Source organism: Lactuca saligna, chromosome 6, assembly GCF_052625555.1.
Source record: "Lactuca saligna cultivar CGN05327 chromosome 6, ASM5262555v1, whole genome shotgun sequence".
In the NCBI taxonomy this organism is placed as follows: Eukaryota; Viridiplantae; Streptophyta; class Magnoliopsida; order Asterales; family Asteraceae; genus Lactuca; species Lactuca saligna.
In genome coordinates this window covers 169575162-169587961 of record NC_136422.1, presented here as the reverse complement: position 1 = coordinate 169587961, position 12800 = coordinate 169575162, and the positions used below count along the sequence as shown (strand labels likewise).

General features: G+C 37.6%; 2 protein-coding genes across 2 annotated transcripts; one reads left to right on the top strand and one right to left on the bottom strand.

The window, feature by feature from the left end:
* The first annotated feature begins 6661 nt into the window (after positions 1-6661).
* On the top strand, positions 6662-8542 carry LOC145000692 (protein PAL OF QUIRKY-like). The gene has a single exon (XM_078959954.1). It carries the CDS (start codon positions 6936-6938, stop codon positions 8355-8357), a length of 1422 nt encoding a protein of 473 aa, XP_078816080.1. The 5' UTR covers positions 6662-6935; the 3' UTR covers positions 8358-8542.
* Positions 8543-9208: 666 nt separating this feature from the next.
* LOC145001209 (putative pentatricopeptide repeat-containing protein At5g52630) lies at positions 9209-11794 on the bottom strand. The gene is made up of 2 exons (XM_078960565.1): positions 11524-11794; positions 9209-11369 (listed from the first exon to the last, which is right to left on the bottom strand). Exons 1-2 carry the CDS (start codon positions 11614-11616, stop codon positions 9279-9281), a joined length of 2184 nt encoding a protein of 727 aa, XP_078816691.1. The 5' UTR covers positions 11617-11794; the 3' UTR covers positions 9209-9278.
* Between the last annotated feature and the right edge of the window lie 1006 nt (positions 11795-12800).

The window sequence follows — 12800 nt, the reverse complement described above, 5'->3', positions numbered from 1 at the left end:
ATCAGGGAGGTGGTGGTGCGGTACGGGGTGCCAGTATTGGTGATTTCAGACAGAGACGTTCAGTTTACTTACAGGTTCTGGAAGAAGTTCCATGACAAGCTAGGAACTCGTCTACATTTTAGCACCGATTTTCACCCGCAAACAAATGGACAGAGTGAGCGGACCATCCGGACCTTGGAGGATATGTTGTGGGCATGTGTCTTAGACTTCGGAGGTAGTTGGGATACTTACCTTCCTTTGGCTGAGTTCTCGTACAACAACAGCTATCACGCAAGCATTGACCGTCCTCCTTTCGAGATGTTGTACGGGAGGAAGTGCAGGACCCTGATAAGTTGGGGTGAGGTTGGTCAGAGGGTTATGGGGAGTATCAAAGTAGTACTCCAGACTACGGAGAGGATCCAGCAGGTCTGGAGCAGGCTTCAGACTGCTCAGAGTCGGCAGAAAAGTTATGCCGACAAGCGCCGATCTGACTTGGAATTCTAGGTCGGGGATATGGTCCTCCTGAAGGTGTCACCTTGGAAGGGTGTCATTCAATTCAGGAAGCGGGGCAAGTTGGGCCCTAGGTATATTGGACCTTTCAGGGTTATAGCCCGGGTGGGCAAGGTTGCATATAGGCTGGATCTGCCAGCCGATCTCACTCATATTCATAATACCTTTCACGTTTCCCAATTGCGGAAATGTTTGGTGGACGATTCGGTAGTAGTGCCTTTAGAGGACATTCAGGTTGATGACAGCCTGAACTACATCGAGCGGCCAGTGGCGATCCTGGATAGGAAGTCAAATGATCTGAGGAAAAATAGAGTAGAGGTGGTAAAGGTTCAGTGGCAGCACTGAAAGGGCTCAGAGTGGACTTGGGAGCCGGTGGGCGATATGATGGAACATTACCCCGAGCTGTTTTAGGATCGAGCAGCAGACTTCGAGGACGAAGTCTAAAATAAGTGGGGGATATTTGTAGCACTTGGTTCCTAGTACGTATTTTAAATTAAGCATATTGCATTTTGGCCTGGGACTCGGCGAGTTGGTGGACCAACTCATCGAGTAGAAGCGGATTGGACACGGGGGTTAAGTGGCTGACTCGACGAGTCAGAGATCGAACTCGACGAGTCTGTGCTGTCTGGACAAAAACCCTAATATGAGGGTTTGCACCCTATATAAACACCTTAACTCGACCTCCCTTGTCCCTAACACTCTCCTAGAGCTGCATATCGAAACCCTAGCCGTATGTGTGTGTTAAGGCCATTTTGGTGCTTTTGTTGACTTGTGAAGCTTTAAAGGAAGAAGAGGAGCTTGAGTATTCGACTTGGGGCTTGCAAATCTAGAAATCTCATTCCATTTTCAGCTAAATCAAGGTAAAATGCTCCTGCTTTGGTCTTTCATTTGGTCGTTCATCTTTAGAATGTGGATCTTGGGTGCATTTAGGGCTTTTCAAGCCATTTTCGGATTTAAGGAGTGTTATGAGGACTCTAGCTTTAGATCTGGGCCTTAAGAGGGGTCTCATGGCATAAAGGTGCCAACTTTAAGGCCATGAGAGCCCCCATGCACATTGTAGGACACTTTATATGGATTTTTGATTTAAAACCTCCATGCATGTGCATCAACTTTGGAACTTTACGTATAAAATGGACATTAGGAGGCTAGATGTATGGTTTTGGTGTGTTAGACCTCATTTAAATCGACTGTATGGAGTTGGTCAAGATTGGACTCATCAAGTTGTTCTTGGCACTTGACGAGTCGGTGACCATTGTGCACCAAACCATTCCTGTGAATGGGTAAATGATAGGAAGGAAATCGCTTGTGGGTTTAGACGCGAAAAGGGACTTGGAAGCCATAAGACTCGGCGAGTGGTATGATCAGACTCGACGAGTCCATAACAATTTCCCAATCTTTGAAGATGGACTCGACGAGTTATTCATACAACTCAGCGAGTCATAGACTGGCAAGTTCTTAAGTTGGAGATGAACTCGACGAGTTCAAGGAGGAACTCGGCAAGTCGGATGAATATGGTCCCGATGTTATGACTGAAGGAGAACCCGTCGATTTTCTCTAGACTCGACGTGTGGAGCCGGGGTTTTGTGTGGGATCAGTGAAGCATGGACTCGACGATTTGGTAGGCCAACTCGGCGAGTCATGTCAACTGAATGTTGACTTTGACCAGTGTTGACTTTGACTGAACTTGGACTGACCCTGTTTAGGGTTGTATATGATTTGTGTTGACTTGAAGGTTGTCGTGTAGGGATCGAGGAGTCGTAGGGAGTCGACTTGTGCGCCGAGGATAGTTTAGACACTTCACGACATTGAGGTGAGTTACCTTCCAGTAGGGGTGGGTCTAAGGCCACAATGCTGGCCCACCAAAAAGGGGTATTTAGAAGATAATGGTCTTTGTGATAATTTTCTTGGTCTGGTTATGTGATTTATCTGGATTATATGTTATGTGTTTAGTAGGGATTAGTTTCCCTAACAGTGGTCCGTAGGACCCAAGGGTAGGTCAGTACCCGGATATGCCTGACTGTATGCTTATATTTATTGATTGCATGTTAGTAGTAGGGGGTGAAATAGTCCCCAGTTAACGGTTGAAAAATACTGATGCTGATTACCGGTTGAAAGATATTGATGATGGTTACCGGTTGAAAGATACCCATGATGGTTACCAGTTGAAACATACCGATGAATGTTACCGGTTGAAAGATTTTGACGATATTGTATGGTATGTGGTATGATGGGGGAACTCACTAAGCTTTGTGCTTATAGTTTTGGTTTTGGTTTCAGGTACCTTTTCGTCAAAAGGGAAAGAGCCGACGGCGTAGCAACGCATCACACACACACACTCACATGTTCCGCAAGAAGTTTTTAGGACTGTACTCTAATTTTCAACACTTATGATGTTATGGTTTGAAATACAACATTATGATTTTGTATTGGATGTTTTATTAACAATGTTTTGGTAAAAAGTTTGTTAAATGCGTTAAACCAAAAATGAAAATTTTGGCCTTGAAAATTGGATCGTTACAGTTTGATCAGGTTGTCTGGACTCGGTAGGAACTCGACGAGTGGCTAGACGCACTCGACAAGTTGAGGTCAACATAGACTGTTGACTTTGACTGATGAGTTTGAATTTGACCAAGGTTGACCAGGGTTGACCTTGAGGGTAATTTTGGGATTTTGATTAGTCCATCTTATGATGCTTACAGGCAGTTGAGTCGGAGAAACACGTGGGACATATTAGGTTCTAGCATTGTCAGTTTCAGCATTCGAGAGAGGTGAGTCTTCTCAGCATACCAATGGGTCTAAGGCACCAAGGCCGACCCATTTTATGTTTGGTGGTACACTAGTGTTTGTAGAGATATGTGGTATGCTAGTGATTGTATGTTATTGCATGGACGATCTCGGGGGGAGCCAGTGACAATTGGATATAAGATCATGTGGGGGTAGCCCATGGCATTCCCAGGTAAAGACGATGTGGGGTAGCCCATGACACGATGGTGTAAGACCTTAGGGGAAGCAAACGACATCCTTACAGGTTTATGTATGTGTATATAGTATGTTAGATACTTCTGTGATATGATATGATAGGTTGATTATGTATGTTATTGCATGAAATACCCCGGGGGGAGCCCGTGGCAGTTGGATATAAGACCATGTGGGGTAGCCCATGGTATTCCCAGGTAAAGACCATGTAGGGTATCCCATGGCACGAAGGTGTAAGACCCTAGGGGAGCCTACTGCATCCTTACAGGTTTATGTATGCATGGCTTATGTGGTATGTGTAGCTTTATAGCTAATATGGTATGTGTTATGTGGATTGTGTGCGGGGTATGCTCTGGGGAACACACTACGCATTAGCTTACAGGTTGTGGATTTGTTTCAGGTACATCGGATCCCAATGGCAAGGGCAAGGCGTGATGGCGCGACGTGCACTCTCACACAGACGTTTTATGGACATTCTAATATTTTAAAACAAAAGCTGTAATTGATATGAGTTTGAAAACAATTATATATGGGATTGTGTAATTCATGGAAATGTGTTTGGTTAATCAAAAATGAAAATTTTCCTTTGAAAAATCGGGTCTTTATATATATATATATATATATATATATATATATATATATATATATATATATATATATATATATATATATATATATATATATATATATATATATATATATCAGTGTTGTAAATATCGGCCTAGGCGGCGCCTAGGCACTTGACGGTCTGCAACTGATTACGATTAGGGGTGTTTGGTGGAAATTGGTTATACTCGGTCTCGGCGGTCCTCGGCGGTTCTTGGCGCTCCTAGGCGGGAAAATTTTCAAATTTTTAAATTTTCAAAATTTCAAATATTACACAAAAATTAACAAAATTTTAAATTTTTAAATTTTTAAATATTCAAAATTTCAAATATTATACCAAATATTTAAAAGTTTCAAATTTTCAAAATTTTAAATATTCAAATACTAATTTTCTTAGGATGTATTAAATTTTAAAATATTTTTATTAGTAATTTAGGGTCTCCGATTAATCCCCGTCAAATCGATTAATCGCTTGATCCCAGTCAACCGCCGAGCGATTTTTACAACCATGATATATATATATATATATATATATATATATATATATATATATATATATATATATATATATCAGTGTTGCAGAAATCGGCCTTGACGGCCGATTAATTACTTGACAGCCTCGAACGGATTACGATTAGGGTGCTTGGCGGAAGTTGTTCAAAATCGGTCAAATTGGGGCTTGACGGTCATAGGCAGGAAATATTTAAAAATTAAAAAAAAAAAAAATTTCAAATACACCAAAATTTTAATATTTTAAATTTTTATGCCTTCAAATTTTAAAATATTATACTAAAACTTTTAAATGTTCAAAGTTTTAATATTTAAAATTTCCAAATACTTAATTTTTTAGGAAATATTAATTTTTGAAATAATTTTATTAATAATTTAGGGTCCCCGATAAATCGTCGATTAATCTCCGCCGAGTCTGATTAATCGCTTATCGACAGTCGACCGCCGAACGATTTTCACAACCATATATATATATATATATATATATATATATATATATATATATATATATATATATATATATATATATATATATATAAGGAAGGGTTCATGCGAAAATGCAAATAATTTGCGAAAACGCGAAAACAAGAAAAACCTATAATATTGTCTCACCTCAACATCATATTTTGGAAAATAATTCATCCAAACTTTCAAATACACGATGATAATCGATGATAGATGATAAATTGTTCCATATTAGCAAAGTATGATTTTTAATATTTTTATTATGAAAACATAAATTTAAAAATTATTAAGGACGTGAAAAAAATATAATTATCAAAACCGTATTTAAATCTATATTACCATAACACCATTCAATGTAAACTTACTATCTTTAATTTATTGCTAATAAATTTATTTTTTTTATAGTACATGTATTTGATTTTCATAAGATAAAATATGTTTTCGCGTTTTTACAGGATATTTATATTTTCGTACGAACCTACTTATATATATATATATATATATATATATATATATATATATATATATATATATATATATATATATATATATATATATATATTGGATATAGATCCGGTAAGAAATTTTTTTTTGTAGGAAGGTAAGAAGTTTTTTTTCTACATATTTTTTTGACGAACAAAATAAATGAATCACTAGATGATTCATTTGTAAGATGATTCATAAGAAAAAATTCTCAAAAAAACATCTTTATGATTCATTTTTAAGTAAATTAAGAAAAAAATTCATATTTATGATAATTTTAGTAAATAACAACAAAATCATTGTATAAATGAATCATCGAGATGCTTTTTTGAGAATTTTTTCTTGTGAATCATCTTAGAAATGAGTCATCTAATGATTCATTTTGTTTGTTCGCGAAAAAAATATGTAGAAAAAAAACTTGTTACCTTCCTATCAAAAATTTCCTTCTTATTTGATCTTGACTCTATATATATATATATATATATATATATATATATATATATATATATATATATAGAGAGAGAGAGAGAGAGAGAGAGAGAGAGAGATTTCCTAAAAAAATCTTAAACTTTAGCTTTATTAATAAAAATGTTATCCATAATTTTTTTTTCTTTAGCAATGTAACCCTAAAAAATAACATTAACCATACGTATAGGGATTTTTTTGTTTAATGTTTATCGATTTCAATGATTAAATTAAAAAAACAAATTAAAAAATATAAAAGAATATATGATTTTTTGGTTAGTAGATCTAAAATATAAAGATTTTTTTTATGTAGATTTCTCTTTTGAATATGTTTTGTAAAATTAGTTAGAAGCTATAATTGTTTTTTTTTTTTGTTTTTGTTTTTGGTTTTTTTGTTTTTGTTTGTTTTTTTTTTTTTTTTTTTTTTTTTTTTTTTTTTTGTAAATAAGTGTTTGTTATTAAATATATAAATTTATATAAAAATCAAAAAAGCTAAAATCTAAAATAAACTAAAGTAATTTATTTTTTGGATCCAAACTTTTCTATTTTTTGGAACTAATTCTAAAAACTAAAAACTGAGAGCCAACAAAATCTCTTTAAAAGCTACTCACCGAACATGCAACACGCCGATCCTTATAAAGATCCCTATCCTAAACAGCTAAACTAATCAAATAGCAAAAGCCCACAGATTGAAAAAGTTACACTTCCAGTCCCTGAACTTCCGCAGGTGGGTTCCACAATAAAAGCTATAATTATAAATTATAATTATGCACTATGAAAAAAGATACACCTATCGCCTTGGCTTGATTCTATCCTCCTCCTGATCTCCACCACCTCCACCTCCAATGGCAGCCAATTACGTTAATTTCTCTCCGTATAACCGTTAGGAGGCGACCACCACCACCCTCCGCCATTAAGATTCCGTCAAGATCATACAAAAAATGGAGAATAATTACTCATGTTCTTCATATCCAGACTCCAACACATCCACTCCTCGCTCCCGGGAAGTTGATTGCGAAACGGCCTCATACGACGAACAGCTCGCCAACAACAACAACCCTAACCCTAACCCTAACCCTAACAATAATGCTTCCAATTACAAGGTCAAGCTTATGTGCAGTTATGGAGGTAAGATACTGCCACGGCCACATGATAATCAACTCACTTATATCGGCGGAGATACCAAAATCCTCACGGTGGATCGTAACATTAGGTACGCTTTGATTTTACAAAAACTCGGTTCGCTTTCCGATTCGACCGATATCTGTTTTAAGTACCAATTGCCTGGGGAAGATCTTGATGCGTTGATCTCGGTTACGAACGATGAGGATTTGGAACATATGATGACCGAATACGATAGGATATTCCGATCTTCTGTTAAGCCGGTGAGGCTTCGGTTGTTTTTATTTCCTTTATCTCCGTCGAGTTACGGTAGCGGCGGCGAAAGTAAGACGGAGCAGCAGTGGTTTGTCGATGCGCTGAACGCCGTGCAGATCTCGTCTGCGCAGGCTTCATCGCCGGCGTCGGAAAGTCCTGATTTTCTGTTTGGATTCGATAAAGGGAATGCGCCGGTACAGGCTCCGTCAAAGGTGCAGGATGTCGCGGCCGTTGTCGTGCCACAGGCGAACGTTTCAGAAGGCGCTCGTCCGGAATCGGAGTGCGGTTCCGAGGATAGTAATAGCAACCGTCTCGTGATCTCCGATCCGGTTGTGTCACCGACGGTAGAAATCCAGAGACAGATTCAGGAATCTCAAAGGATGCAGATTGCAGCTAGTCACGAACAAGCTATGAATATTGACCCCAGGGCTTATTACGGAGACTATTACACTCAGAAAATTCAACCGGCGCCGGCGACAGGTCAACCGCGGTACTGGCAAGAACAACGACACATGACAACAGGTGGTTACACTATGTCGGTGGCGGGAACCGACTCTCCAGTTTACCTAATTCCATCGTCGAATGGTGTTTATTCGTCTCAAGCTCCATCCCCGGCACCAGCGGCGCCCGCGGGTCAGACACTCCGACCGGCAACAGTTCAGGTGAATCAAGGTCAGGCGTACTATGGGATGCAGAGGATGGTTAATCAACCTGAATTCTACCGGGAACAGCCGATGTACAGCACAATGACACAGACTCCAATTCAACAACAAAAGATCGGAACATATCAAGAAGCAATCGGAATGGTGAGACCACAGGCTGAGATGGGGTATGGTCAGGTTGGTATTGACGCCACCGGCCGGCAGGTTTATTATACAACATCGCAGGGAGGAATGCCCACATCTTACCAACCGGTGGTCGCCGGCCCTGGTTTGGCCGTTAATCAAGAGGGTAAGATGGTTGTGAACCATAATAAGGCTCCCTAGAACCCGTAGTCCCTGATTCCTTCCTTCTTTTTAATTTACTTGATCTTGATCATGATCATGGATTCACGGTTAATAACTATATATAATAGGTGTATGTGCCTGTTGGGTGTGCCTATTTGTTCTTTGTTTTGCACTTTCTTTGTTGTATATACTTTTTTTATATATTTAACTTTGGGAGTTTACTCTTTGCCCGATGAATTAATTGCATGCATCTTTTTAGAAAGGCACAACCACTGTATAAATGTTGTCCTTTGTTTGTAGTCTAAACTCTTACATGAAAATTGATGTTCTTTTTAGAAGCAAAATACTAATTTTTCCCTTTTGAGCTTTTCTAGTTCCTCCTGGACCCCTTTTTTGAGCTTTAAGGCTGTCTTTTGTGTGGAGTAGTTCCAACGTTATTCCATCTTTTTCTGCAAGATTGATCTTGTAAAACCTATCATATCATTTCACTTGAGACATTAAATTTTATAGCGTTTTGGTGTATAAATAAAGATAGAAAATTGTTACTATTATGATTACTTTGAAATTTCTTTATTATGATAGTTTGTACTTTTGTTAAAGTTATATCATAAAATATATACTAGAAAATAAACTGTTACATTAACTAACTAAACAAGTGTCTGACACACAAACACGTAGTAGAGAACGAACTGTTACAAAAAATTCATGAATGATGTAATTTAGCTAATTTATACAGTTTTATAGATAGTTTATCAGCAGATTAGACATATAGTAACTTCATGACAAAATTTAGTGAAGTCACTTGATTGGATTGGTAAAGCGAAGTTTTTGGTGGTTGTATGATAGCAGATGAAACAAAGGCCATACAAATATGGTGATTTTAGTGGATATGTCTTAATTTTGTGTCTTAAAATTGAACTAAACAAACATACAAGTCCTAAACATTCTATATTCCATACATCACAAAAGACTACCAAAATCCCCACATGAACACTTCCCCTTAACAAATCTATGAAGTCTTTTACTATCTCTCACTACAATTTCCCTCTCAGTCAACATGGAAACAATCTTAACAAAATTATGACACTCTCTACACATACTCGTACTCTTAACCACACGTATGGCTGCTCTTTTTTCCATCTTCAACAAACCAAACACCACAGCAAACTTTTCACTATGATGTTCTTCATTTTCCTTCCACTCATATCCAAGATTTCTTGATTTCTCAACCAAATCCTTCAACAAATCTTGAATCTCTTCACATTTATCGTCACATCTAAACGAAAAAACCTTATCTTTAATACTAACCCAACTCCAATCTTTCAATTTCATAACTTTTTCATCTTTCATCAACTTCCTTAACCTCGACACATCTTTCCATCTTCCCGCTGAAACGTACATGTTCAAAAGCATAACATACAACTCGGGATCTTTAGGGTTTAAATCAAGCAACTTTTCAGCAGCATAAAAACCCATTTCAAGATTCCCATGACTTCTACAACCTGCAACAAGTAATGACCAAATGAACTCATTCGGTTCAAATTCCATCTTGTTAACAAACTCAAAAGCTTCATCTAACTTCCCTAATCTCACATACATATCGATTATGCACCCGTAATGATCCATAACCGGGTCGATTTTGTATTCGTGTTTCATCATTTCAAAAAAAGTCAAACCCTGGTCAACCATTCCTGCATGACTACACGCTGCAAGAACACCAACAAATGTAACTTTATTCGGTCTGTCGCCTGTGAGTCTCATGTCGTTAAAAAGATCTAACGCGTGTCGGGAAAGACCATGTTGAGCAAATGCAGTGATCATTGAAGTCCATGAAATCAAAGTTCTTGTAGGCATTTCAACAAACGCTTTACATGCACCTTCAATTGTCCCACATTTGTTATACATGTTGACTAAAGCTGTCCCCACAACCACATCGGATAAAAACCCTGTTTTTATAGCTTGACAATGGACTTGTTGACCTTGTTCTAAAGCTAAAAGATTGCTGCAAACCGTTAAGATGCTAGAAAAGGTGAAAAGATCGGGTTTTAATCCGGATTTTTGTAGTTTCAAGAACGTGTCAAGTGCTTCAAACCCGTTTCGGGTTGCTAGAAGGGTATTTTCGGAAACTTCCATCATCTGGGCGTGGCCCGCAATCATCGCGTTCCAGGTTACTAAGCTTACGGTTTCCAATCCTTCAAATAGCTTCTTGGCTTCGGTAAATGATCCGCTTTTTAAGTATAAATACATTATGGAATTGGTAACAGGAATGTTGGATTCATACCCGATCTTGATGGATAGTGAATGGATTTGCAAACCGAAATCTTTAGCTTGGATTGTGGAACACAAGCTTAAGACGCTTGTTAAGATGAACTCATTTGGTTCAATTCCATCTTCAAGCATTCGAGTGAATAGATACAAACCGGAATCAGGATTCCGATTGTCGCCACAAGCGGAAACGATTGTTGTCCATGAGATCACATTCCGTTCCCGGATTCTCCAAAATGCTGTCATGGCGGAATCCAGGTTTCCGATGCATTTAGAGTAAAAGTTACAGAGTGTATTCCCAATGCTTGTTTCATCTTCCAGGCCGTATTTAATGACATACCCATGAATTTGTTTTCCCAATTTAAGATCTAATAACGCAGAACAAGCGTTTAAGATAACTCCGAGTGTATAATTTGTGGGATAAGATCCGGTTTCCAACATCTGTGAAAACACACGGATTGCTGTTTCGGGTTGGGAGTTGTGAACGTAGCCTGACATTAAAGAAGTCCAAGTTACGACGTTTCTTTTAGACAATTTATCGAACACCTTGTGAGCGGCTTCCATGGCACCGCATTTTCCATAAACGTTCACTAGCGATGTCATCACGAATAAATCTTCTTGTGTGCCGGATTTGATAATGTGAGCATGAATCATCTGGGTTTCTTGAAGTGAGTTCTTTTCGACGCATTGTTGTAGAAGTGGAACGTAAGTTGAAGATTCTACATCTCTGAAGTCCAAAGTTAATGCGTCAAAAGCTTTTTCCGGATGGCTTGAGCTAAAATTCCTCTGCTAACAAGAAAGATAATGAACTTAGCAAACATGGTTTGATGCAATTCGAATATCAAACCACTGTACTTTCATCGTCCTGTAAACGAACTACCTACTATTATAAATGTAAATTAACCACAATTGTGATAAATGAACTATAAGAAAGCTTTACCTTTTCAATCGAAGGGAAATTGGCGGTGCGTCTCTTGAACTCTGATTCGAGTTTGATCGTGTTGCCGATTACTACTGAAGGTAGAGATGCCATGAAAGCTAAATATTCTACTTATCTATGAAGGAATTCTCATGGTTTTATTTGTGCGATCTTTTTTACATTCAGAGTTATGTTGAATTGGGTGTGCGAATTTCACGTTATCTTCATCTATGTCTGTTTGGATGAAAATGGATTTCGGGAAACAGGGGAGGGATAGAAGGAGAGGGGAATGAGCGAGTCCAAATGCCCAATCCTCATTATTTTGCATGGGGTCCACCGACCAACTACTTAATTAAAAAAAAAAAACAGAGAAAACTTTAAATTTGTTCCATTTGTTTGTCAAAAACTAGGATCTGTCATCTAAAATTTATATATTACATTTGTATGTCTTTGTATTAATTTCTTTTTAATTTCAGTTGTTGGTTAAAACATGTGTCACTTATGTGAGGATATTTATGACATCTTATATCTCTTCTACTCTATTAGCATTATTAGGAAACCATCTGGAGCCTCTTAGAATTGATCATCCAAGTTGGGATCATGGTTGTAGAACTCGTTACTCGGTACCTGCTCGGCCGACTACTGAGTAGCGAGTACTCCGAGTACTCGGATTCGATAATTCATGTAGAAATATTTTTAGGGAACTTATATATGTCAAAATCATAACGTAATATCTTAAGTTATTGAAATATAAAACAAAATTAGATTCATGTGAATACACAAAAACTGAAAAACATATAATGGTTTCACTTCGTGAATAATTACTGAAAATTTAAGATATATGTGTAGTAATAATCACATGTGTGTGTATTAAAGAATAAATCGTTAAGTATATTATACATATTAAATCACCGAATTAACCGGGTTTGATAACACTGTTCAGTTCAGTAAGGGGCCGATCGGAGAGTACTCGGGATTCTGTAACTCGTCTCGGTAAGGGCTGAGTAACGAGTACTCGGAGGATTAATCGGACAAATTGACGAGTTTTACAACACTGGTTGGGACTCAAAATTTCATCCTCATTCCTTTCATCTTTTTCATTTTTTAACCTAGTTTCCGTGTTCTACTTTTCCAACTAGTTGGAATTGAAGCTTTCCTACAAACTTTTTGGAAGGATAATGGTCGTGATAGTGTGGAGTTTAAGACCTCTAAATCAGTACATCAAGGCTGAGAACATATACGGTAATGTCTCTATTGTTTTCTTATATTCATGATTTCTAGGGTTAGAAAGTAACATA